A 27,543-nucleotide genomic window follows, 5' to 3' on the forward strand; every position below is an offset into this window, starting at 1 on the left:
ATATGTCCACCATTATTCCTCAACAATAGCTGTAGTCGAGGAATAATGTTGTGAACAGCACTGTAAAGCATGTCCGGAGTTACGGTGAGGCATTGGCGTCGGTTATTGTCTTTCAGCATCCCTAGAGATGTCAGTCGATCACGATATACTTGCGACTTCAGGTAACCCCAAAAGCCAGTAATCGCACGGACTGAGGTCTGGGGACCTGGGAGGCCAAGCATGACGAAAGTGGTGACTGAGCACACGATCATCACCAAACGATGCGCCCAAGAGATCTTTCACGTGTCTAGCAATATGGGGTGGAGCGCCATCCTGCATATATATCGTACGTTCCAGCGGGTGTTTATCAGCCATGCTGGGGATGATGCGATTCTGTAACATATCGGCGTACCTCTCACGCGTCACGGTAGCAGTTTTGCTGTCCAGCGCCATCAGTCGGACATTTTGTGAACTTTGTTTTTTTTGTTCTAATAAAACCCTATGTCATTCCAAGCATGTGTGTCAATTTTTACCTCTCTATCTACATTATTCCGTGGTTTATAAAGTTTTCAAATTTATACTGACTTTTTGATCACCCTGTATATTGTGTTCTAACGTTATGAATTACCTCTAAGAAAACGATTCAGTGACGCACAGTCAGCACGGATTCAGAAAATAACGTTCTTGCACTATGCAGTTAACTCTTTATTCTCACGAAGCACTGAGTGCTATCGGCAGGGGATCTCAAATTGACTTCATATTTCTAGATATCGAGACGATTTTTGACACTGTTGCTAATAAGCGGCTTCTAATCAAATTACATGCCTATGGAGCACCGTCCCAGTGGTGCGACTGGTTCTAGATGTCTAAAAAGTGATACTTGTAACTGTGGCTTGACCATTGAACATGTCTTCATTTGAATTTTTTAGGTGAGCGTAAATTTCTGTTTCTTCAAAGAGTCAATAAAGTATCCTTTATTCATTATAAGAGGAATTATTTTGTTGGTTCTGATGTCATGCGCCTTTATTAAAATGCTATTTTTAGCCTCTTACATATACAACATGGAAATTGCAATACGTCGAAACATAAATCTCTATCAACCCAAAGAATACTTACAATGGAATGAATTATATAGACTTGAGACGACAATGTTATCATAGCATTATCAGACAAGCAACATTTTAAGTTTACCAGACTTGTACTTATATGTTTCGTATATTTCTCCTCCATTGTAAGTTTTATAGCCTGCCTGTCTATAAACACATGTAAGCGTTGCTTTTTATTTCTCTTCAATAATATACATGCATATGTGTGACAGTTTCGGATTCTCTTGAGAAGGGCTTAACAAATAGAAGGTTGCAGATTTAGTTGAGTTCTGCAGAGCAACTAGAGCGGCCTTTTCATTAATTAAACAAACAGTTGCGGAGCATATGGAGAAACTAATAACTGACGGAGAGTTATCGAGTAAAACGGAAGCGGTATATAGCGTTCCCTGATGTACTATTATAGGCTGTCTGCTGTTCCTAATCTATATAATCGAGCTAGGAGACAGTCTGGGCAGCCTCCTTGGATTGTCTGCAGGTGATGTTTTCATTTACCGTCTAGTAAAATCATCAGAAGATCGAAATCGATTACAGAATTAGTTAGACAAGACTTCTTTACGGTGCGTAGAGTGGCAACTGACCCCAAAAAACGAAAAGTGTAAGGTCATCAACATAAGAACTAAAAGTAACGCGTTAAATTTTGGTTATGAGATAAGTCACATAAATCTAGAGACTATTAATTCAATCAAATATCTTGGGATAACAATTACAGTCAACTCAGATTGTGCCAATCGCATAACGTAATGGGGAAGGTGAACCAAGGATTGCGTTTCATTGCTAGGATACTTAGAAGATACAATAAAAGCCAGTAAAGAGCCCGCCTGCACTTCCAATTGTCCATCTTCTGCTAGACTATTGCTGTGCGGTATGGGATTCTTACCAGACGGAACTGACGTAGGATACCGGAAAAGTTCAAAGAAGGGCAGCTCGTTTTGTATTATCGCGAAATAGGAGAGAGTGTACCACGAATATGATAAACGACCTGGGATGGTAATTATAAAAAGAAGGGGGATTTCCGTTGCGACGAGATCTTTTCACGAAATTTCAATGTCCAATATTCTCCTCCGAAATATAAAATATTTTGTTGGCACCCACTCACATAGAGAGGAATGATCATTGTAATAAAAGAACAGAAATTTGAGCTCGCACGAAAGACTTAAGTTTTCATTTTTCCCCGACACATGGAATGAATTTGGTTTGATGAACCCTCTGTCAGGCATTTAAGTGTGAATTGCAGGGTACTTACGTAGATGCAGATGTAAGTAAGTTTGAAGATCGGGATCACTTTCAGATCTCCCGCTTCACGTACGCACACAAACTGAGAAGTGGGCGCCGTTGTCGGTCCCAGTTGCGATTATTACATCGCATACAGTTTCATCCGAGTAAAATAACGGTTATGAGAAAGTCGTAGGTTCGCAACTACAGGTATAAGGGTTGACTGTGGTGCTCCCCGGGCAGGCCATACTCTCGAGGACGTCCTTCGTCACTTAGGAGAAAACCCGACGACGAGTACTCGAAACACCACCACTACTATGGGATACTATAAAACACAGGTTTTTTTTTATCTCTGCTATGTGCATACCGTGAAGCAGGAATTTGAAAGTGACGCGAACTTCGTTATCCAATCTGCTAAGTACCCTCTACAACCCTTTCACTTTCCTTTTTTCGGAGCGAATGACATTAATGTATGATTGTTTCAATTAAAATCATAGTCAAAAGTAACAGTGTGAAAGCAATATTTCCCACTGTTCGTTTTCCAACGTGTGAAGGCTACTGCGTATGCCGGAGGTGGGACCTCTATGTCCCAGTGGGAACGAAATAAATGATCATCATTTAATATCATTTGTGACATATGACATCAAAAAAGCACTTGGATCGCTTTTATGATAACAGACGTTTGAAATTTGGGTAGATAACTCTGAATGACAAGCTCGTTATCGTTACACGCTAATTACAGTCTCTTGTGTCAGTCATATCAATTCTCTTATTGTATGGTATGAAACAGTTTTGCACAAAGCAATTTGACACAGGGTGCATAGGAGTAACATGCAGGAAATACGCACTGCTTTTACGATAACCTTATCTTTCATAATGGTAATGAAACATCTAAATGGATAGATTTAAATAAATGTGAAGAGGAAGTCCAATCGAAATAGTTAGTGGCATGAGTGAATCACTTGTAAGCGGAGTGTGCTCTGTTTGGAAATTTCCAGGCAGAAAATCAGACGAAGATACGTCTCTATTAAATCTCGACTCGAACCCGGAGCATTGCCTTCCGCGGACAGTGCTGTTGATTACGAACTGTCCAGGTGTGACTCACAGGTTCAGTTCCACATTCCGAAGTCCAGATAACCTCTCATGTTGATCTTGCTGTACAGGTAGTCGTGGAAGAGAGGATACTAAGGAAGGGAATCACATAAGTGGAGAATTGGTAGAACTGAAGCTATGAGAGTGGCTTCTGCATCATCTACATCTACGTACGAGTACATAATCCGCGAGGCACCGTGCTGTGCTGTGGAGGGTACACCGTACTACTACTGACCAATTCCTGTCCTGTTCCAATAGAAAATAGAGCGAGGGAAAAATGATTGTCTATATGCCTCCGTGCGAGCCATAATTTCACTTATCTACGTCGTCATTACAAGAAATGTACCTCGGCGGCAGCAGATTCAATTCGGCAGTTAGCTTCAGCAAATTTTTTCAGTAATGTTCCTCGAAAAAAACGTCGCTTTCCCTCCAGTGGTTCTTATTTGTGTTCCTGAAGCATCTTAATATCTGCATGTTGTTTGAACATACTGGTAAATCAAGCATCCCACCACTAAACTGCTTAAAAAAAAAAAAAAAAAAAAGTTCATATGTGTGTGAAATCTTATGGTACTTAACTGCTAAGGTCATCAGTCCCTAAGCTTACACACTACTTTACCTATATTATCCTAAGGACAATCACACACATCCACGCCCGAGGGAGGACTCGAACCTCCGCCGGGACCAGCCGTACAGTCCATGACTGCTAGACTGCTTCGATGTCTTCCATTAATCCGACCTGGTGATGATTGCAAATACACGAGCAGTTGTCAAGGACGAGTCACACTAGTACACTACAGGTGGTTTCCTTTACAGCGGAACCACATTTTCCTAAAGTTCTGGCAACCAGCCCACTATTAATGCTGTATTCTAACGTTACAGGTTTGTTTTTCTGCTCATCTGCCGTAACTTACATTTTACTCATTTGGAGCTAGCTCCCATTCATCACACCAACTAGAAATTTTGTCTAAGTCGTCTAGTCTCCTCCTCCAGTCACTCAACGACGACACCTTTCCATACTTGGCGGCATCATCACCAAGCACAGCTTCTCACCCTATCCGCCAGATCATTTATGTACATACAAAACAACAGCTATCCTATCACACTCCCCTGTGGCGCTCCTAACGATAACCTTGACACTCACGAACATTCACCGCCGAGGACAGCGTACTGGGTTCTGTTATTTAAGAAGTCTTCGAGTCATTCACGTACCTGGGAACCTATTCCTTATGAGCGCACTTTCGTTAACAGTCTGCAGTGGGGCACTGAGTCAAACGCTTTTTGGAAATATAGAAATGTGGAATCTGCGTGTTCCTCTTCATCCGTAGTTCGCCAGATATCATGTGAGAGAAGCGCAAGCTGAATTACGTACGAGCGATGCTTTGTAAATCCCTGCTAGTCAGTGGGCAGAAACTTTTCCCTCTCAAGGAAATGTATTATATTCGAAATGAGAAAATGTTCAAGAATCCTGCAGCAAACCCATGTTAAGGATACTGATTTGTAATTTTCTTGGTCCTTTCTCTTACCCTTTTCTTACCCGTCGCTTGGGACTACGCACTGGTCGAGAGGTTCGCGACGTAAAGTACGCTTTATAAAACTGAATTGGAATTCCATCCGAGGCTGGTGACTTATTTATTTTCAACAGTCACAGTTGTTTCCCTACACCAGGGCTATTACTACGTCATCCATACTGGAATCTGTGCGATGGTCGAACCATGGTATGTGTGTGCAATTCTTGTACTTGAACGATTTCTTAAACTGAAAACTTAAAACTTCGGGTTTCCTTTTGCTATCTTCTACGGTCGCACCGGTCTGGTCAACGAGTGACTCGATAGAAGCCTTATACCCGCTTAGCCATTTCACATATGACCAGAATTTTCTAGAGTGCTCGGCAAGATCTTTTGCTAAGATGTGACAGTGGTAGTTCTTGTACGCTTCGCACATGGATCTTTTTACAGACGAGCGAATCTCTACCCGCTTTTATCTGTCATTTGCGCGTTCTCTTTTGAATCGATAATGCAGCAGCCTTTGCTTCCTTGGCATTTCCCGAACTTCTCTGTTAAACTGCGGTGGTTCTTTTCCGTCCTTAATACACTTACACGACACAGATTCGCGACAGCACGATTAACAATGCGCATAAACTTGTTTCCTCTACGTCCATCATACTGGAACTAAATGAACTAAATTCATTTACTAATAACTCATTATCTCTCTTTCTAGCGGAAATAATTTTCTAGTCTTCTTGAATGATGTACTAATTTTAGCAACCACAGTCATTATGATGGCATCATGGGCACTAATACCATTTTCTATAGTGACGCCTTCGATAACGTTAGGCCTGTTTGTAACTACATCTAAAGTATTTGCATTGTGTACAGGCTGTCGAACTAGCTGCTCAAGACAGTTTTCGGAAAACGTGTTCAGAGTACTTCGCAATACTGTCTGTGTATACCCCCTGCAGTGAATCCATAGACATCTCAGTCTTTACTCGTAGGTTAAAATCACCTCCCACTTTTATTGCTCATCTGGATATTTCCGCACTACAGGCCATAAACTTTCTTTGAATGACTAAAATTTCACAGCGGAATCGGCTAGTAAGTGTAAACATCCAACAAATAACCTGATTTCAGCTAGACTTGTTATATACGACCGGATATCTTGACTGTCACAATCGAATTCCACCTCAATAGAGACAATATTTTTGCCAAGACACAAAAGAATTACAGACAGTGGCTGCGAATGGACATTTATTTAAATCAAGGTGGAAGGTTGAAGATTTGTCCGGACCGGAATTCGAGCCCTGGTCTCCTGCTTGCTAGACAGATGCGCTGACTACTGTCCAACACGGATACGATGGACATCGGAACTGCACTCACTACCCTAGCACGCTTCCCATGTGACCCAAATACTCAACGTATACACTCACTACGAATGTAGTGCCCCTTGCCAGTTATTCTCATTACTAGCGGCATTTCGCAAAATCCCGAAATCATTGGCCGTCTCGCCTTAATTTTGTGTGTGTGTGTGTGTGTGTGTGTGTGTGTGTGTGTGTGTGTGTGTGTGGTGTTTGTTCTTTTTCCTTGAGAGGGAAAGGTTTCTGCCCACTGACTAGCAGGGATTTACAAAGCATCGCTCGTACGTAACTCAGCTTGCGCTTCTCTAAAAATGTTCAAATGTGTGTGAAATCTTATGGGACTTAACTGCTAAGGTCATCAGTCCCTAAGCTTACACATTACTTAACCTAAATTATCCTACGGACAAACACACACACCCATGCCCGAGGGAGGACTCGAACCTCCGCCGGGACCAGCCGCACAGTCCATGACTGCAGCGCTGAGACCGCTCGGCTAATCCCGCGCGGCTGCGCTTCTCTCACATGATATCTAGCGATATGTATCGAAAAGAATCATTCGATCTGATAGCAATAAACAAGTAGAATGAATTTTGTTTTTTAATGAACGGGAAATTCAAAAAGTTTTTTCATATCTTTTCATAGGTGGTCAATGTGCCGCGCTTGAGATGAATTTGCAAATGCGATACTCAAATTGTTCCCACACTGCAGCGAGCATGTCTTGAGTTACAGCTTCCGCAGTTTGCTGTTATGCGATGTCTCAGTTCATTCATTGTTGTTTGTAACGGAGGCATATGAAGAGTCTTTTATAAGCTCCCACACGAAACAGATGCCAGAGTGTCGGTGACCCATCCTTTTGGCAAATGAAGTTGTTCGAATCAGTCTTCAGCAGTGGAAAAAGAAGGTTCTCAAGCATATCGAGATATGTGCTTACCGTAACAGCGTTCTTCGCCAAGAAAAATGGACCATACACCTTTTCCCGTGAAACTGCACAAAACACATTAAATTGTGGAGAGTCCATCTCATGTTGTACAATTTCATCTATTGACACAGTATGACAGTTAACCTTACCATTTAAATGAAATGTTGCCTTGTCACTAAAAACCAACCTTGGAAGAAAACTGTCATCTTACATCTTGCTAATAACTAAATTACAGAACACACAGAACTTTACGAAGAGCTTGCAGTAGCTTGATTCTGTGTGGTTGCATATGTAAACGTCTTAGCAACACACGCCAGACGGACATAAGGGGCTTGTCGAGCTGTCGAGATGCACGGCGTACGGATTTCTGCGGACTCCTTGTGAAAGTGTGGCGGATGCGTTCTACATCTGTGTCAGACACTCGGGGACAGCCCGGAAATTTGCCTTTTCACAAACAACCTGTTACTCGGAAGTGTTCATGTCATCGTCTAATGTTCTGTGCTGTAGGAGGATCTACACAACACCTAATACCAAAGTCACGCTGAACAGACACGATTGACCCGCACTGCGCAAAACATGGAACTGAAAACTCTTTCTGTCGTCCCGAAACCATTGGTACTAGAACTGAAGCGGGCGCACACTGCTGCTACCTAGTGGGAACCATGTAAATCTCTTTAGTTTGCTCTTTCCAAGAGTTCGTTGTGCACACACATATCTCAAATAACATAGTAGTTATGATTTTTTTTTTTAAATTGGACGATTCTTTCCTGTACACCCTGCATAACATTTATGTCAACTGAAATAAACATTCCCCCTCCTAAGGCGTCAAATCTGTCTTTGCGATACACGTTCCATGACTCGCTGTATCATAGGCAAAATATCTCGTTCCTGGAAAGCTTAGCCGCTATCAGCAGTGCCAGCGAAAACAAATCTACCGGGCCCTAGTCCCGGTCCGGCGTGCAGTCTTAACTGAGACACACGCTCGCCCAGTTCCCGCCGTTGAGGAGCGCCCTTCTGCCGCGCCCGGGCTGCCCGCAGCTGCGGCCGCCACCGGCGCCCCTCCAGCAGCGCGGAACATGCGGGAAGCGGCCGGGTGTCGCCGCGCTTTGGCGCGTTCGCCGCCCCCTCAGCCTCCGCCGCCGCCGCCGCCGCCTGTATTGAGTTTCCGGGGGCAGCGGGCTAGGCGGGCTCCTATTGATTGTGCGGCTGCGCCCGGCACGCCGCCGCCTCCCGTCGCGGCTTTTCGTTAATTGAGTCCCGCCGCGCTGCGCTGGGCCGCTTCTCCGACGAGGAATCTTTGTCGCCGCCGGCCCGCCGCTACGGTTTGCAGTGTGGCGGCTGACAGCGTAGCGCGCGCTGCCGCTATCAGGCAGGGGCCTTCCTGCACCGCTTAATTGCTTTCGTCGTCAACTCTTATCTGTGCTCACTTTCGAAGACAAAAGCCACACGTAATGTTAACAACAATAATCAAAGATCAAACCATTCCTAATTTGTTACGTACTCATAAGTACTAATAATTTTTGTAAAGATGATAGGAACATTATTTATTGTATATCGTATTTTAATGAAAATAGTCAGACGTGGTCGCTAATGATGTGACCAGTTTCAGTCTTAATAAACCATCTTCACAATTTGAGAACACAGATGTCCATACAGACAACATTAAAGAGAAAAATGACCTTCGTATCCAAGTCTTAAACTTACAAGTGGCTCAGAAAAGAGTTCAGTATGCAGCAACAAAAATTTTTTAATCATTTGCCCAATAACACAAAAGTCTGACAGCTAATAAACGAAGTTTTAAATCTAACTTAAATTAATTTTCCCGAATAACTCCTCCTATACCCTTGACGTATTTCTACTTAAAAACTAGTAGCCAGTATATACAGTGAAGTATAGGCATGCACATTAAAATACAGAGATATGTCGGTCGGCAACGCCTATATAATGTTACTTTAAATCCGTCTTGATTGCAAAATTTTTTTATTATTATTATTCATATGAATAATAAAAAAAAATTTGCAATCAAGACGGATTTAAAGTAACATTATAAAATCACTGATTGCTGTTATCCCGTAAGACATTATGTCTGTTTTTGCAACGCCTATATAAGACAACAAGTGTCTGGCGCAGTTGTCAGATCGGTTACTGCTGCTACAATGGCAGGTTATCGAGATTTAAGTGGGTGTAGACGTGGTGCAACAGTCGGTGCATGAGTGATGGGACAAACCATCTCCGAGATAGCGAAGAAGTGGGGTTTTCCCCTACGACCATTTCACGAGTGTACCGTGAATAGCAGGAATCCGGTAAAACGTCAAATTTCCGATATCGCTGCGGCCAGTGAAAGATCTTACCAGAACGGGCCCATCGACGACTAGAGAGAATAGTTCAACGTGACAGAAGTGGAACCCTTCCGTAAATTGGTACAGATTTCAATGCTGGGTCATCAACAAGTGTCAGCGTGCGAACCATTCAACGAAACATCGTCGATATGGGCTTTCGGAGTCGAAGGCCCACTGGTGTTCCCTTGATGACTGCACGACACAAATCTTAACGCCTCGCCTGCGCCGGCCGAGGTGGCCGTGCGGTTCTGGGCGCTGCAGTCTGGAACCGCGAGACCACTACTGTCGCAGGTTCGAATCCTGCCTCGGGCATGGATGTTTGTGATGTCCTTAGGTTAGTTAGGTTTAACTAGTTCTAAGTTCTAGGGGACTAATGACCTCAGAAGTTGAGTTCCATAGTGCTCAGAGTCATTTGCCTCGCCTGCGTCCGTCAACACCGACATTGGACTGTTGCTGACTGGAAAAATGTTGGCTGCTCGGACGAGTCTCGTTTCAAATTGTATCGAGCAGATGAACATGTGCGGGTGTGGGGGCAACCTCATGAATCCATGGACCCTGCATGTCAGCAGGGGACTGTGCAAGCTTTCGGAGGCTCTGTCCTGGTGTGGTGGTGTGGGGCGTGTGTAGTTGGAGTGATATGGGACCCCTTATACGTTTAGTTACGACTCTGACAGGTGGCACGTACGTGAGCATCCTGTCTGATCACCTGCATCAATTCATGTCCATTGTGCATTCCGACGGACGTGAACAATTCCAACAGGACAATGCGATATATCACACGTCCAGAATTCCTACACAATGGCTCCAGGAACACTCTTCTGAGTTTAAACACTTCCGCCGGCCACTAAACTCCCAAGACATGAACATTATTGGGCATATCTGGGACGCCTTGCAACGTGCTGTTCAGACGAGATCTGCACCCCCTGGTACTCTGACGGGTTTATGGACAGCCCTGCAGAATTCATGGTTTAAGTTCCCTCTAGCATTACTTCAGACATTAATAGAGTGCATACAAGTCGTGTTTCGGCACTTCTGCGTGCTTGCAGGGGCAATACACGATATTAGGCGGGTGTACCATTTCTTTGGCTCTTCAGTGTATATGTAACTGGTAGCCTACATACAGTAACTACCAGAATATACTTTCGTGTTATTGGGAAAATAATTAAAAACTTTTGTTGCTACATACTGAGTTCCTTTCAGAGCCACTGGCAGCTTTAACAATCGGTTTCAGAAGCCTTTTTTCCCTCTAATATTGTACGTATGGACGTCACTGTTGTCAAATTGTGATATATTACTTAGGAGGAATTTCATTAGCGTATATATGTATTGTGAAGGCGCAGTTGAAAAGGCTCTGAGCACTATGGGACTTAACTTCTGAGGTCATCAGTCCCCTAGAACTTAGAACTACTTAAACCTAACTAAGGACATCACACACATCCATGCCCGAAGCAGGATTCGAACCTGCGACCGTAGCGGTCGCGCTGTTCCAGACCGTAGTGCCGAGAACCGCTCGGCCACCCCGGCCGGCGCAGTTGAACTACCTAAATCCTTGGAGAGGTACGTACAAGACGTATGTGGGTAAATGCCACATGGTTCCCTTACTGCCGGCTTTTTGAGTGTTGGGAGGCACCAGTCGTCAGCTGCGCAAGGCCCTTTTCCCGATTTTGCATTTCAGTTCGACAGTGCGTTTAATATTTTGATGATGACATCTGTTTCGTGTACTAAATTTAAAGGACAAAATACTGAAAACAGCTATGTTGTGTGACTTCGCAGAAATATTCGCTTGTGCAGTTCATGGTTTCCTTTGAGAGAATCTCAGATAAACTGATGTGCAAAACATAAGGACGAAAGTAATATTTACTTGATGATAAGTAACATAGCTCCACGAAAGTTGGACCATAGATAGAACTGCTAGAGTACAGTGCAGAAGATAATTGAAAGAATTACGATATGAGACGAACAGTAATAACACTTCTTCAGAGACAATAATTACACTTAGGTCACCGCGATCTATTATGGTCCCCTGGTCAATACAAAAAGCGAGATGTCGTTGTTAATGGAGGTGTGATCATCACAGGCAGCAGTGCATGCTCCGAAAGCGCTCCAATGCTGATCACAAGGTTGGTAAGGAGTTTATTTGGTGGGGCGTTGCATTTCCCCACCAGCGGGTTTGACAACTTCTGGGCAGTCGCTGATGCACGAGGACGAGCTGCAATACATCTCCCCAACGCATCCCACGCGTGGAGGATGGCAACTAAGTCGCGGGAACGTGTACGCCAATCTACTGGCTGAATACTCTCTCGTTCCAAAAACTCTTGCCCCTTAGATGAACTCAAGGCCGAGTGCACCCCTGGAAGTCGCACATGGGGAAGGATTACTGCTTGACAAGAACGTGTACCGTAGTCAAAGGTTTGGAGGCCAGTATGCCCATCCAACATTATGCTTTCCCACACCACAACATCTGAGTCACCAAAATAATCATATTCTACAATGTTCCTATGTGAATTACGTGTTATCGCTTCTCGCCATATGAGGGTGCTTCCAGAATTATCGTACTTCGTTCATTCATATGGATATTAATGCGTGCTTGCATTGAACTTTACAGATGGAGAAGCACTTTCAACGAGAGTATGTGCGGCGCATGCACTGCCCTGTCCGTTCCACCGACTTAAATCCCATCGGCTGCGTGTGATATGCTTTGACGAGATGTATTTCAGCACGTCCACATGCACCAGTGACCATCCAGTAGTTGCCAATCGCGCTGTTGGAAGAATGGAACGCCGTACCACAAAAACTCCTTACCAACATTGCGACCAGCATGGGAACACATTGCTGATCATATATTGCCTATCCGAGGTGATCACACGCCCGATTAAGAAACATTTCATGCCGTTTGTAATGACTACGGGACCATCATAATCAATCGCAGTGACTTCAGTGGAATTATTGTCTTTCAATAGAAGTTCATTTCTTGTCGCCTCATTGTATATTTCTTTCAGTTACCTGCTGTTCTACATTGTACCGGTTCTTTATACCTAAGGTCCAAGTTTCATCGAACTATGTTATTTGGCAGTGACACATAATGCGAATACTACTTTCGTCCTTAAGTTTCTCACATCAATATGTTATTGTATCACAGATCCTGCTGGTAAGTGGAATCCATCCTCTGTAACTGAAAGTCTTACTAGGCCAAGATTAGATCAGATTAGATTCAGTTTTCGTTCCATAGATCCAAAAATGAGATGCTTCTCGTAGATGTGGAACAAGTCGGAATAACATAAAAATATAAAACATGTGATACAACGCTTAGTACCTTGATCATTTGTCAGGAGATGGTCAGAATAGGTGAATACATTACTGTGAACTGAAACTGCTAATATTTACAGAATTCCACAAAATTATGTACTTTTAATGAATTTATGATACAAAAAATACATAATCTTGACTATTGTGACCAAGTGCTGTCAAAAGTGAAATTTAACAGACTTTTTACTGAATCTGGTCTAACAGTCCCTGTTAAGATGTTCATGTAGAAAGTAGAAGGAGTTGCCTATCAAAAAGTATTTCACTCTATGTCTAAACCGTTTTTTATCTGAAACCAAGTTTTTAATGGTTGCTGGAAATTTATGGAAAATATGTGTTCATGAATGTTGGACCCTTTTTAGACCAAGGTAAGTGATTTTAGTTCTTTATGCAGATTGTTCTTATGCCTAGTATTGATGCTATGTATTGAGCTATCGGTTGGAAATGAGCTATATTACTTGCAACAAATATCATTAAGGGATAAATACACTGAAAAGCAGTGGTTAGAATACGAAGTTCCTTGAACAGGTTTCTACATGATGCTCTTGCATTTACACCGCAAATGATTCTTACTACACGCTTTTACACGCTACAAACTTTTGCTCTGTTTGATGAGTTACCCTAGAATATGATCCCGTTTGGCATAACAGAATCAAAGTAAGAAAACTACGCAAGTTTTTTTTATATTTATATCTCCTGCATCCGACATCATTCTCACTGCAAATACGTACTTCTTTAGGCGCAATGAGCAATTCTGTGGTATGCCCTTGCCAACTGAATTTATTATTGAGATGTAATCCCAGAAATTTAATTCTGTCAGCTTATTCGATCTGCATGTCTTCATATGTTATGCATGTGCTGAAAGGAAATCTCTTACAAGTTCTGAACTAGATATAGTGCGTCTTTTCAAAGTTTAATGACAGAGAATCATTTATTAACGTCAGTGAAAATTTGATCAGCAGGTATTTCTAAATCTGTACTTGACTTCTTACTTATTGCAATGTTTGTATCATCTTCAAACCAAACAAACTTAGCATCTGGCTATATAACAGACGAGAGGTCATTAATGTACACAATAAAAAGGAGCAAACTCAAGATGGAACCTTGAGGAACACAACATGGAATCAGTTCCCAATCAGATGAAGACTGACTGATTACTGGATACTGCCGGCCGAAGTGGCCGTGCGGTTAAAGGCGCTGCAGTCTGGAACCGCTACGGTCGCAGGTTCGAATCTTGCCTCGGGCATGGATGTTTGTGATGCCCTTAGGTTAGTTAGGTTTAACTAGTTCTAAGTTCTAGGGGACTAATGACCTCAGCAGTTGAGTCCCATAGTGCTCAGAGCCATTTTTTTTACTGCATACTTATTTTACGACACCCTTTGTTTCCTGTTAGTTAGATAAGACTCAGACCATTTCATAGCATTGCCAGTGACACCATAATATTTTATTTTAATTGAGAGAATGCTGTGGTTCATACAGTCAAAGGCTTTTGACAGGTGACAGAAAACGCCAATAGCCTCTAATTTATTATCTAATGAATTAAGAACGTTCTTACTGTAAGTGAAAATAGCTTTCTCTATATCAGAACCATAAAGAAACCCACACTGTGACTTCGAAAATATATTATTTGCAGTCAGATGCTTAAGGGGACGCTTGATCACGACCTTTTAAAATATTTTTGAAAAAGTTGGCCAAAGTGAATCTGGGAGATAGTTTGATAGTATCTATTTATCCCCCTTCTTGTAAAGGGGCCTAACTTCAGCCTATTTTAGCCAGTCTGGAAGTGTTCCGCTGTTAACAGATTATATACACTAATAACTTAACATAGAACTCAATTCGTATGAGCACTCTTTCATTAACTTTGTTGACATGTTATCATACCCACTAGAATACTTAGATTTTAAGGATTTTATGATGGATGCTACTTGTTCCGGAGACGTTAATGTCGTTTTCATTTTACCCCATTTTTAAATACTAGTCTCAGATATTCCATTGCACTGTTCACCGAAACAGATAAACCCAAGCTGCCAGTAACAGAAATAAAGTAATTGTTTAAGAGGTTTGCAACACTACATGCACTTGTCACCAATGTCTCATTTATTTTTAGAGCTATCTGTTCCTCTTCCTTTTTGGCCCCACCTGTCCATGTCATCACTATATCCCACACATTTTTTATTCTGTTGCCTGAGGTAATCATCTTTTTTTTCATAATAACGCTGCTTCAATTTCTGGATTACTTGCTCCAATATTTTGCAGTATTCTAAACCTTAGAATCTGTATGTAACAATTCCTTAAAAATTGAAATGGACTGTCACTGAGCTTATATAAAGATATTACATGCATTTCTCTATTGCATTCCTGACCACTCTATTAGAAATAATGCATGTTCATGAATCAGTGTATGAAATAAAGTGGTTTCTTAAAGTCTTGAGTGTTGAAACTAATAATAATCTGGTCTGAAAGTCGTACGTTAAACCTTTAATCTCTGTAGGTTTTTGGAGACAAGAGTTTAGCGTCGTGTCTCTTAGCATGAATATAACTTTGCAAGAAGAGTCAACAGCTGAATCTGAACAACGGGTAGTGTCCTATCAGATTTGTTTGAGATGAATAATTCTGAATGCTTACTATTCCAAATATGACAAGAAATATTGAGTTTGGTTGAAGCAGCAGAGCATTTTTTGGCTGACAGGTATCTCCTGGGTTCTAACACTCAGATGTACCAACTTTCACGCATGTTTCACATCTCTTCTTAGCGAAAACTGAGTACGGTTAGGTAACTGTTTTGGATCATTGTATATGAATGTCCGAATGTCTAACTAGCATCTCTTCGCGTTGATAACGAAGAACAGTGCAAGAGGGCGAAATTTGTCCCCAATATATAAAGTATCCCTGCAAAATGGCTCCGACAAGCAAGTTGTAAGTACTCATCCTATGGACAGTGACACTCGCTTTTGGTGATATAGTGCAGAATGGTTTATAATTAATCCTACGACTGACTTTGTTCAGCAACTCTCCGTCACCGAAAGTTCACGCTTTCCATTCAGATGCTGTCAGAAGCCAACACACTAGTCGGCGATAGGGATTTGGGCTGCGAACGGTTGTTACTGAAAATGGTTTGGAGTACAGTTTTAGAGACATTCACTCGAGTTTGATCAATACCTTCGACTAAAGATTAAGGATATTTTACTAAAATTTGTAGCTTATACACACATCAAAAAAAGTTTTTCATCACTTCGTTTCTGAGAGTTCCGGAAACTGTACAGAAAATTGGAATAGAGATCGACATAAACATCATTTCTACCCATTTTATTGCTCATGAAACGAGACCTTCAGTGGTGGTGATCCATATTGCTGTACACACCGGTACCTCTAATACCCAATACCACGTGATCTTGCATTGATGTATGCCTGTATTTGTCGAGGCATACTATCGACAAGTTCATCAAGGCACTGTTGGTACAGATTGTTGGACGGTCACGTCGTTCATAAACAGCCCTTTTCAGTGTATCCCAGGCATTTTCGATAGGAATCATGTCTGGAGAACATGTTGACCACTCTAATCGAGCGATGTCGTTATCCTGAAGGAAGTCATTCACAATATGTGCACGATGGGGGTGCGAATTGTCGTCCATGAAGACGAATGCCTCGCTAATATGCTGCCGATGTGGTTGCACTATCAGTCGGAGGATGGAATTTACGTATTGTACAGCCGTTGCGGCGCCTTCCATGACCACCAGCGGCGTACGTCGTCCCCACATAAAGCCATCCCAAAACAGCAGAGAACCTCCACCTTGCTGCACTCGCTGGATAGTGTTTCTAAGGCTTTCATCCTGACTGGGTTGCTTTCAAACACGTCTCCGACGATTGTCTGGTTGAAGGCATATGCGACACTCATCGATGAAGAGAACGTGATGTCAATCCTGAGCGATCCATTCGGCATGTTGTTGGATCCATCTGTACCGCACTGCATGGTGTCGTGGTGCAAAGATGGACGTCGCTATGGACGTCGGGAGTGAAGTTGCACATCATGCAGCCTATTGCGCATAGTTTGAGTCATGACACGATGTCTTGTGGCTGCACGAAAAGCATAATTTAACATTGTGGCGCTGTCTTCCTGGTTCCTCTGAGCCATAATCCGTAGGTGGCGGTCATTAACTGCAGTAGTAGCCGTTGGGTGGCCTGTGCTACGCATGTCATTGACAGTTTCTCTCTCTCTCTCTCTCTCTCTCTCTCTCTCTCTCTCTCTCTATCTCCTCCACGTCCGAACAACATCGCTTTGATTCATTACGAGACGCTTGGACACTTCCCTTGTTGAGAGCTTTTCCTGGCACAAAGTAACAACGCGATCGAACCGCGGAGTTGACCGTCTAGGCGTAATTGAACTACAGACGACACGACCGTGTACTTACTTCGTGGTGGAATGACTGAAAGTGATCCACTGTCGGACCCCTTCCGTCTAATAGGCGCTGTTCATGCATGGTTGTTTACATCTTTGGGCGGGGTTAGTGACATCTCTGAACAGTCAAAGGGACTATGTCTGTGATACAATATCCACAGTCAACGTCTGTCTTCAGGAGTTCTAGGAACCGGGCTGATGAAAAACTTTTTTTGATGTGTACATTGCAGGTAGTGATATGTTGGTTGACTCTTTTAGGAATGTGTGGTCTCAGAATTTTAACAGTAGACTATAGCTTGATGCAGAGCGCCTCTGTTGCAGCGTCTGCCAGTGGAGTTGTGAAGCACCTCCATGACACTTTCACGCTTATTAAATGTCACGAAAAGTGCTGCTCCTCTTTCATTTTTCTTTTGGCTATCAATCCTATCTCGTATGAATCACAAACTGACGAGCAATGTTCATGTACCGGTCGAAAGAGTGTTCTGTGAGCTATCTGCAGATTGTTCCAATGAATTTCAGTCTGGCATACGATTCAGTTGCGATTAATATTATCTGGTCGTTCCACTTAAAATCCTTCAGTACGCATACGTCAGGATAAGTTCGGAGGTAAGTGCTTCCAGTGATATTGTAATAATACAATAAAGGGTTGTTCTTTCTATGTCTTCCTAATGCATTACATTTTTTTCGATTTGTGTGGTCAGTTGCCACTGCCTGCACTAAGAGTCGATCATATGCAGGTCTTTGAGCATTTCGGTACAATTTTCTAGCGTTGCGATTTTTCTGTGTAGAACAACATCATATAACAAAAGCCTCACTGAACTTCCGAAGATATCTGCTAGGTTATTTACATATACTGTGAAAAGTAATGGTTCTATAACACTCCCTTGGAGCTAACCCGAATTTACTTTTAGGTCTGAAGACTTCTCTCCGTTCAGAATGCCATGCTGTGTTTCGGTTGCTAGAAACTCTTCAGTCCAATCACACAGATGGTCTGACACTCCATACGCTTGTACTTTGTTCATTAGGTGGCAGTGAGAAACTGCATCGAACGCCTTCTGGAATACAAGGAACGCGGCATCTACCTAGGCACCTGTATCTACTGCTTTCTTTGTCTCGTGGAAGAAGAGAGCGAGCTGGGTTTCACACGATCGCTGTTTCTGGAAACAATGTTGATTCTTACAAAGGAGACTTTCGGGCTCCAAAGATGTCATAATAATCGAGCATAAAAGTGTTGCAAATTCTACAACAGACCGATGTCAGAGACATACGCCTGTAGTTCTGTGCGTCTCTTCGACGACCCTTGTGGAAAATCGGGATGACTTCTCCTTTCTTTTCTATCATTAGAAACGCTTCGCTCCCATAGAGGCCTGCGGTACTCTGTTGCTAGAAGAGGGACAAGACTTCTTGAGATATTCTGTGAAACCGGTAGGTAGACTTTAACTTTTGAGTTCGTTGGACACTTATCGGAGCGCCCTCCTTTACGCTAGTTTTAGTTTCGTTTAATTTTGTTTGTGCCAAGCAACGTGAAATGTAATGGTTCCAGAGACCCTTCCAAATCTTAGACATCTGTGACGAATATATGGAGACTAAAGCGACGAATGAAGCTTGGTACAAAGGTGGGGATCCGAACCCTGATCTTTTGCTCACTAGGCAGAGGAGTTGCAGCGTGTAATTGTACAAAGGCAGTGTGCCAGGATGACGTAGTGGTTAGCGCATCTGCCTAGTGAGTAAGAGACTCAGAATTCTGGCTTTGGTACAAATTTTCATTCGTCGCTTTAGTCTGTATATTGTACAAATCTGTCTCTTGTCGCTCTTGTTAAACAGACTATGTTCATACCTTACTTCGTGTTGCTATCTACAGTCCTATTCAGTGATGTAACGGATCACCGATTTCCTGTTCCAAGCGGTGTCGAAAAGTTCGTTGTCTTAAGCAGGTCTAAACTGTTATGTTATCTTCACGAGTCGTGTGATTAACCGCTCTGTGTAAATTTCAGATAAGGCACTTACAACAATTTCACTCGATTTTCTGTCCGTCCTATCCTCCAAATTACTTGAGTATCCCAGTCTATAACTGGTAAATTAAAATCTCTGCCTAAGACTATAACACGACCAGGAAATTTACGAAATATACTCCAAGCTTCCCTCAAATGTTCGGCCTCACTGCTGCTGAGGCAGGCGTTCATGAACGCATCCGATGACCATGTTTGATCTACCTTTAAGTATTATCTACACCCAGATTATTTCACATTCAGAATCTATACTGAACTCACTAGATATTATCGTATTTTTTATTGCTATAAACGCGCCTCCATCATCAGCGTTCAACCTATCTTTGCAATATTCGTTCCAATAGAAGTTTACAATTTCACTGCTTTTTAACATCTGGTTTCAGACAGCTTTATGTCCCGATTACTGCGTGGGAATAGTTACCGTTTATAAGTGAGACTAGTTCTGGAACGTTTCCGTAGACGATATTGCAGTTAACTGATACAATATTTACATTTCCTTTTTTCTATATTTATGACGAATGCTATCCCGTCTGGAATCAGAATGCTTCTCGTCGGACTTGTGCCCGACAAACGTAATCTGCCATACTGGAAGCCACTTCCTGCGTGTAGTAAGGGTGTGATCTGATAGGGGGGTCCTACCTTTCCACCCGAAAGCAGACATCGAAGAATTTGCATTCAAAATCGTCGCAGATCATAGGGAATTTTGTATAATGCGGCTAAGTGCCCATTGATGAACATCTTGGAGGAAATGGAAGTTTAAAGTCCCATGAAAAGAAGAGCAGGTAAATTACTTAGTGATCAGACAGAGCGGAGGGAAAAGTAATTCCTAGAACTGTCAGCTTCAACATTTGGCTGAACTTGCGTTGTATTATCTGTGTCCATCCCCTTATGCCTGTGACATCCTACTCCCTTTTCCTCCACTCTTCTGTCCCTTCCTTCTTGCGCCACAGCCTTCCCTCCCCCCACCCCCCACCTTCTCGTATATAACCTATACAGTGTGCAAATGTATGACATTTATTAGAAACATGCACCAAAATAGCTGCTTATAATTACTAACCTGTATTCATGAGAGACTGTTTCGGCATTTATCGCATTGTTAAGTACTCGCGAATACAATTTTGGTGAGAACGTGTATAATGTGAATGTCATTTGTATTAAAGTGACTATATTGTACTCACGTCTAGATTGACGTGACTTCCATATTTCACCGTTAGCGAACTGTCTCATAATTGTGACCGTTTTGATAAGATGGTAAATAACGTAAACACACTGAAATTAAACCTTACTTACGGTATGAAATAGGTTGACAGTTCCACACGTACGACACTATATGTATACAAAGATTATGCAGATGAACCGCGATATATTTTGTTCAAAAAATGGTTCAAATGGCTCTGAGCACTATGGGACTCTACTGCTGAGGTCATAACTTAGAACTACTTAAACCTAACTAACCTAAGGACAACACACACATCCATGCCCGAGGCAGGATTCGAACCTGCGACCGTAGCGGTCGCGCGGTCCCAGACTGTAGCGCCAGAACCGCTCGGCCACCAGCGGCCGGCTATATTTTGTTAATCTTTGTAAACATATAGCATCGCGAGAGTGGAACGGTCGTACGCTGTCGTACCGTAATTAACGTTTAATTTCAATATATTTACGTCATTTATCGTCTTATCAAAGCAGTGACTTATAAGACAATTCACTAACGACGTGATGTGGGCGTCGCATAAATCTAGGCGTGGGTGCAATACAGTCACTTTAATGTAAATGTCACTCATATTTATACACGTTCTCACTGAAACTGCATTCGCAGGTACTTGACAATGACGATAAATGCCGAACAGTCTCTCGTGAATACAGGTCATTATAAGCAGCTAGTTTGGTGGATCTTTCTAATAATCATGTTATTATGAGACATGTATTATGCTGCTGGACGTAAAGAAGAAAAACTATATGGCATTTACTGTAATAAACCCCACTAGTTATCATGTTTTAAACAGTTAAACATAAGAAATGTATCTTAAGTTAGGGGCCTGGAGAAGGCGAGTTGCAGGGCCACCGGAGAGTTCCTACCTACACGTGGACACTGCTTAGACAAGTATGAAACTGGAGACGCGGCCAAGGATCATCAGCTGACGGTTGCAAAGTAATAATTTACCACAGTATTTCAATGTCCCCTCTGGACGCTTGATTTCTTCTCAATAAAAATTAAGATGTATTTTTATTATTACGGCTATTATTACGACGACATTCCCTTAATTTAAAGACACATGGTGAGATCGATATTTTATAATGGTATAAATTGTGTATAACGGTAAAACGTAAATTTGGTTTAACACGCTTGTGATTTTACTTTTAATCTTTTATTACAATGGGGACTATTTTGTTACATAATTTGTCATTTTCAGATCTTATGCTATTTTTATATCCCTTTTACAGTGTTTATATCCCTTTTTCAAGAGGTAAAAAATTGATAATAATGATAAATAAAATATAGATTGGAAGTACTCTTATCAATGCTGACTGCAATGTATATCTGTTTAAAGCTGTTATTTTAGTACGGTACACACTTGCTTCAGAAGCGAGCATGACGACGACGTGGCAGGTGTAAAGGTTCACTTTATACCATAAGTTTGCTGTCATAGAGGATAACATTTTAGTACATTACCATTGCTCTACTGTTCTAACTGTGGTTCAAATGGCTCTAAGAACTATGGGACTTAACATCTGCGGTCATCAGTCCCCTAGACTTAGAACGACTAAAACCTAACTAACCTAAGGACATAACACACATCCATGCCCGAGGTAGGATTCGAACCTGCGAGCGTAGCAGCAGCGCGGTTCCGGACTGCAGCGCCTAGAACCACTAGGCCACAACGGCCGGCTTCTAACTGTGTATTCGAATCATAGGATGGGCTGAGGATGTTACAGTGTATCGAAACCGGCAGCCAGTAGGAAAAATAAATAAACTATGCCTGAAGACACAAACATATACTTTTTCAGGACTGTATTGGTTGCTGTTCCACCGACAATACGTCGGTTATATCTAAAGTGAGTTAATGTTGCCTTGTCATCCCGATTTACGTTTAAAATTTCAAGTCACTAGCTCATCGGGAAGTTAGTTTAAAGTCAGTTGCAAAATTTGTGCCGAGCAAGCCTAATAAAAACATGTTAAAAAAGAAAATTCCATGCTTAATACAACGTGAAGACCATAGCCTACCAATGAATCTGTATAGAAACATTATAAATATTGCTTTGTTAAAGACGCAGTTCGTTCAAGTATTTAGCACTGTATACCCTGTATAACGTATCAAAATGAGCATTTTTCAGAGGCAGTCATCACAGATATGAAAGTAATTTTTCTCTCAAACGTTGAAAATACCGAAGCAACACATTTCAGAAACGATAAACTAGCAGGCGGTTGTATTTTGCTTCGTTCTGAATACATGTACTTAACGTTATATTTGTCGAAATATTTAATGGAAACCTATACTTGCTGTTTCTCAGCGTAAAAACAATCCCCTCTCTGCGCACTATTAGGTGACAGAACCGTTTCAATACTTTCAAGATGTGTCGAAATACTTGCTATCTAATGATTACTCGCCTTATACGTGGAGGCTACAGTGGTGTTATAACATTTGAAGAGTAAATATCGATTAGCTCATGAACGGGACATTTACTGCTGTCGATCTTTTTAAAGATTAGTTTTATACGTTCTTGCACGGGAATAAATGACAACGGAGCTCACAATACAAGTCGTGTCATATCAATCTTTCATCCATGCAAAATATTGTGGTACGTTAGCGTGAAATCGTAGTAAGGCAGACAGAAATGCATCGAGTACTGAAATGTAATTTTTAAAAACAACCTCTCAGTTCCTCTTTCCGTCTATGGACCAGAATACGCCGTTAAAAGTGAGACTGAGTCAGATACCTGTATGCACTGGACGGCATGCGAGTTTAATCGTAGCGCGCTGGAATATCCTCGATGAAACACACCGAGCTGAGCTTTCCGTGCGCGCTGCCGAGTCGCCGCTGGTACAGACGGTAAAACACACAATCACTCAATGGCGTGCGGTCTCGCGTGGCGTGTCGGCATTTGGAAAGTTCTGCGCAGCGGATACGCCAACTTGGTGTGCCGCGAACGCGACAGAGTCATTTCGTGCTGTCACTGCTGGCTTACGGCGTGTAGCAGGCACTCCGAGCCTGGAGCTGAAACGGAACGTACAGGGCTTCACATGGCAATGCGAACAAACTGTGAACGAGTCATTTCCCGGGATTCGTTTCCTACTCAACTATAACGTGCTGGCATTGCATTTTTTTTCTCTGTAAATGATCTCATCCGCCATTTTGTCTACGAACAATGTCGTGATAATATATCGTCATAATGGATCTTGTGGACTTTCGAGAAAAAATTATCGGTATCTGCTTCACACGCTCTTGCTTCCATGATCGTATTCGTAAATATATAATATTACAGGTTGAGTCTTCAGAGTTCAAAACGGAAACTCGTCTGTAGAACACAGTAACTAAAAGAAAATAAGTACTAGCAGATATAAGTAGCCGTTGAACACGTTTGTTACCACCAACAAGAAGACTGTCACCACGAAAGTAGCAGCTCATCTTAGAATACATGCAGAGAACAGAGTCCTCAAATACTACCCGACGGGAACCATTCAAACAAAAACATTCAAGTATTTTTTGATACTTGTCTAGAAATCTCAGTCTGCCAGGGAGTACGATTAGTGCCCACCGACACATCCATGTTGCTCATCACCCTATGCATGAACAAAGGAAAGAAAGAGATCAAGAGAGAGAGAGACAGAGACGAAATCATATACGCTGTAAATCATGCACTATATAGCTCTGCAACTCTGTTATGTGGGAAACGAAACTTGACTGTCTTAAGTCACTTTTCGACGTCAATAACAAATTCTGTTTCTGTAGCAGACAGTACAGTTATTTTATGCTCGCGCTACTAATTTGCGCATCATTTTTATAGTGCATGGCCAATCGGGAAAGAAGGTTACCATGTACTGTTTCGTTGACTTGTTAATGTTATTACCTCATAAAGGAATTGTTATTGCCGGCCTGGGTGGCCAAGCGGTTCTAGGCGCTACAGCCTAGAACCGCGCGACCGCTACGGTCGCAGGTTCGAATCCTGCCTCGGTTATGGATGTGTGTGATGTCCTTAGGTTAGTTAGGTTTAAGTAGTTCTAAGTTCTAGGGGACTGATGGCCATAGATGTTAAGTCCCATAGTGCTCAGAGCCATTTTGTGATGCATTATCAACCGTTTCCTTATCGTGTCATAAGTATTAATACAATTACAAACAAGTTTTTCTCTCACTCTCCTGCCCCATTCACTCGCAGGTACACTGCGTCGCTCCCGTAGCAATTTTTCGTAATTTACTAAAAAAGTTTTCTTTATTTTATTCTATTGTGGCGCTTGACGTCAAATTAATTACTTTTGGCGGACCAGGCAGCAAGAGCGAGTTACAACAAAAATTGGTGTCAACCTTTAGATAGGATCGGAGATTTGTGATTGCTGGTAGTTATGGAATATATCGGAAGAGACAGGAAGCATTCAAGCATCGACTGCATAGGGTCAAGCTCAAACTTCTGGAATTTTGAATAGACGTAATCATCGGAAACCAGAAAGATAGTTATCGCTATGCCGAGCTTCTACATGTTTCTCTCCAACCGCGCTTGTGGAGACATTGTTTACGTCCCGTCGACAACGAGGTCATTAGAGGTGGAGCACAAGCTCGTATTAGGGAAGGATGGAGATCGAAATCAGCCGTGCCCTGTCAAAGGAACCATCTCGGAATTTGGGAGAAACGACTTAGAGAAATCGCGGAAAACCTAAATCAGAACAGTCACACGAGGCTTTCACCCTTCGTTTCCCCGGTGCGAATCCAGTGTGCTAACCACTGCACCACCCCGCTCGGTCACGCGTGTATGTACGTGATTTTAATGTCCGTTGTCGTCTGGATATAGTTCTACTCACAGTCCCGCCGAAACGCAGCTTGTGCAACAGATTTGCAGTAATAGACTCAGTTGAAACCAGCTCTGTTTTAACAATAACAACAACTTAGAACGTTTTGTTGAAAGATAATTTTTGTTTTATACGCCGAAAGCCTAGAAGATGAGAACAGACTATACAGAACGCACCACACGAGCGTGAAGTACGGTAACCTGTCTGGTCTAGTAGAGTCGCTGACGCGTTCCGTGATCGTTACGCTTTGTAGGCCCGCCGGTCCACCCTACTTGAGAGACAGTCGGCACTCGGCACTTGACTGTCGGTACGAGAGATATTCAAGCGGCGGCGGTCAAAGATATGTCGTAGCGGCTGCTACAAGCGGCGCCTGCGCGCGCCCATTTGTGTGTTTACGGGCACGAGAGCTGGCTGCCGGCGACAGGTATCAGGTATCACGTGGCGGGACGGCACGAGTGGGGCATTTAGGCCTCTCAGCGCGGCTCACCGCAGGCTGGGGCCTACTCCTGTGCGGCCATCCGACACTTCTGTCTTCCGGTCGCGCGGCCTGCTCACTGCTACGCTCGGGCACTAGACGGGAAGCTTCTCGTGGACAAGTAACCCACTCACGATAAAGACGCTCCTACAGATGGCAGTCACTGTTGCCAAAGTATTCAAACAGTATCCGTATCGTCACTGCAGTTAGTGGGAAAAAATGGATGATGGCTTTATACAGGCTTACAATGAAATGAACACCCTTAGCTGCTTACAGGCGTTGACATACGTCAACGGGGACAGATGAAAATGTGTGCCCCGACAGGGACTCGAACCCGGGATCTCCTGCCTACATGGGAGACGCTCTGTCCATCTGAGCCACCGAAGCCACAGAGGATAGCGCGACTGCCTCCCGCGAAACCCACATTCTCAACGTACTGTCCCGCACTACATTCGTAGTTAAGGCTCACCGACCACTTGCCAGCCTCTTCTTCTGTTCTAATGCACAAACAGTGCCCGAACTCTTACGGGAATCGGCAACGCGCCGCGAGTAATGAGTATAATGTATGTTAACGCCTGTAAGCAGCTAAGGGTGTTCATTTCATTGTAACGAGCTACTTGGTCACCGATGGTATCTGTTCTTTCGGACATGTCCGATCATGAAATAGCACAATTTTGGAAGACTGTAACACTGGGTGAAAATAATCGTGCTCGCGTCTTTGTATTCTCGACAGGCTCTTTCATAGCAATAACGTTAACACGTGTGTGCAAAGTTCTCAGCCTAGAATTCTTTCCATTTCAAAGGGAATATGCACATATTTTTCGACACAACTCAGTTTTAGGTCGAGGTACTTGGTGGTACCTTTTACCAGCGAGTGGTTTCCTCTTGTTTAATTTAATCATTACTTTTGCCTTTAACTTATAAAGTCTAAACTTGCTCCTTACAACCCACACAAGCACATGATAATAGTGAAGCAGAATTAATACACACATTTACTATACAGAAGCAATAAGGAGACACAGCATACCAACATTCTACATTTACTTCTTAGTAATCACTTTCAGATTCATTAACCAGAAACCCACTAATCTGATTTATTCTTTTTATTATGATGGAAAAGAAATGTGGTCCCACAGACTATCCCTTTCATTGTAACAACAAAACTATACACACTTTCAAATTTAAGGTAAAATAGGATTACTCTTTCATTTGAGACCATTAATTTTGTACTATTTTAACACTCTTTACCCTAACAAAATCTCTACAAAATCAGAGATAATCTCCAGTAAAATTTTACTTCAAACAACCTCAAGACAAAGTGCTTTATGATACCACTTGTGAAGCAAGTAGTTTTGAAAACAACTTTAAAGCAACAAACATTACAACACTTTTGTTTTCCAATTAATTGTTCTGAAAACAACTTTAAAGCAACAAACATTACAACACTTTTGTTTTCCAAGTAATACTTTTTCCTAAACTGATGTTCAAGTTCATTTTCTAGTTAAGTTTCGAAATACTCAAACGTAAATAGTCTCTTTTATATGTATGAAGAAACAAGTAAATTTTACCTTGCACATAAAGAGTACTGGCATAACTGTGCCACACATCAATAAAATGCACTGTTGAACTGTTAATGCTTTTTATGCAAAGGATACTCTCGGATTTCATCACTCAAAGGAGAGGGGGGGTTGCGCAGTCGTCGTGGCGAGCATGTGTCGGCTAGGTGGTCTTTCCATTGGCAATAATTAGCTCTATTTACCTCTTCTTGGAGTTGTTAATATCATTTTTAAAGCTTTTCCCAAATCGAGAGCACCCTTTTACAGCCACATTTTAAATCCGAGGCCATTCCATTCCACTTGTAAGC

The 27,543-nt window shown here is 42.4% G+C and overlaps 1 protein-coding gene across 1 annotated transcript in view; it reads left to right on the forward strand.

The window, feature by feature from the left end:
• The first annotated feature begins 8,235 nt into the window (after nt 1-8,235).
• Nucleotides 8,236-27,543, forward strand: part of LOC124775800 (adenylate cyclase type 3) — a 458,110-nt gene continuing 438,802 nt past the window's right edge. Inside the window, exon 1 of the mRNA XM_047250630.1 lies at nt 8,236-8,391. Coding sequence (XP_047106586.1) covers nt 8,236-8,391 — 156 coding nt within the window. The remainder of the gene's footprint in view (nt 8,392-27,543) is intronic.

The sequence above is a fragment of the Schistocerca piceifrons genome, chromosome 2 (genome assembly GCF_021461385.2).
Source record: "Schistocerca piceifrons isolate TAMUIC-IGC-003096 chromosome 2, iqSchPice1.1, whole genome shotgun sequence".
NCBI classification, from domain to species: Eukaryota; Metazoa; Arthropoda; class Insecta; order Orthoptera; family Acrididae; genus Schistocerca; species Schistocerca piceifrons.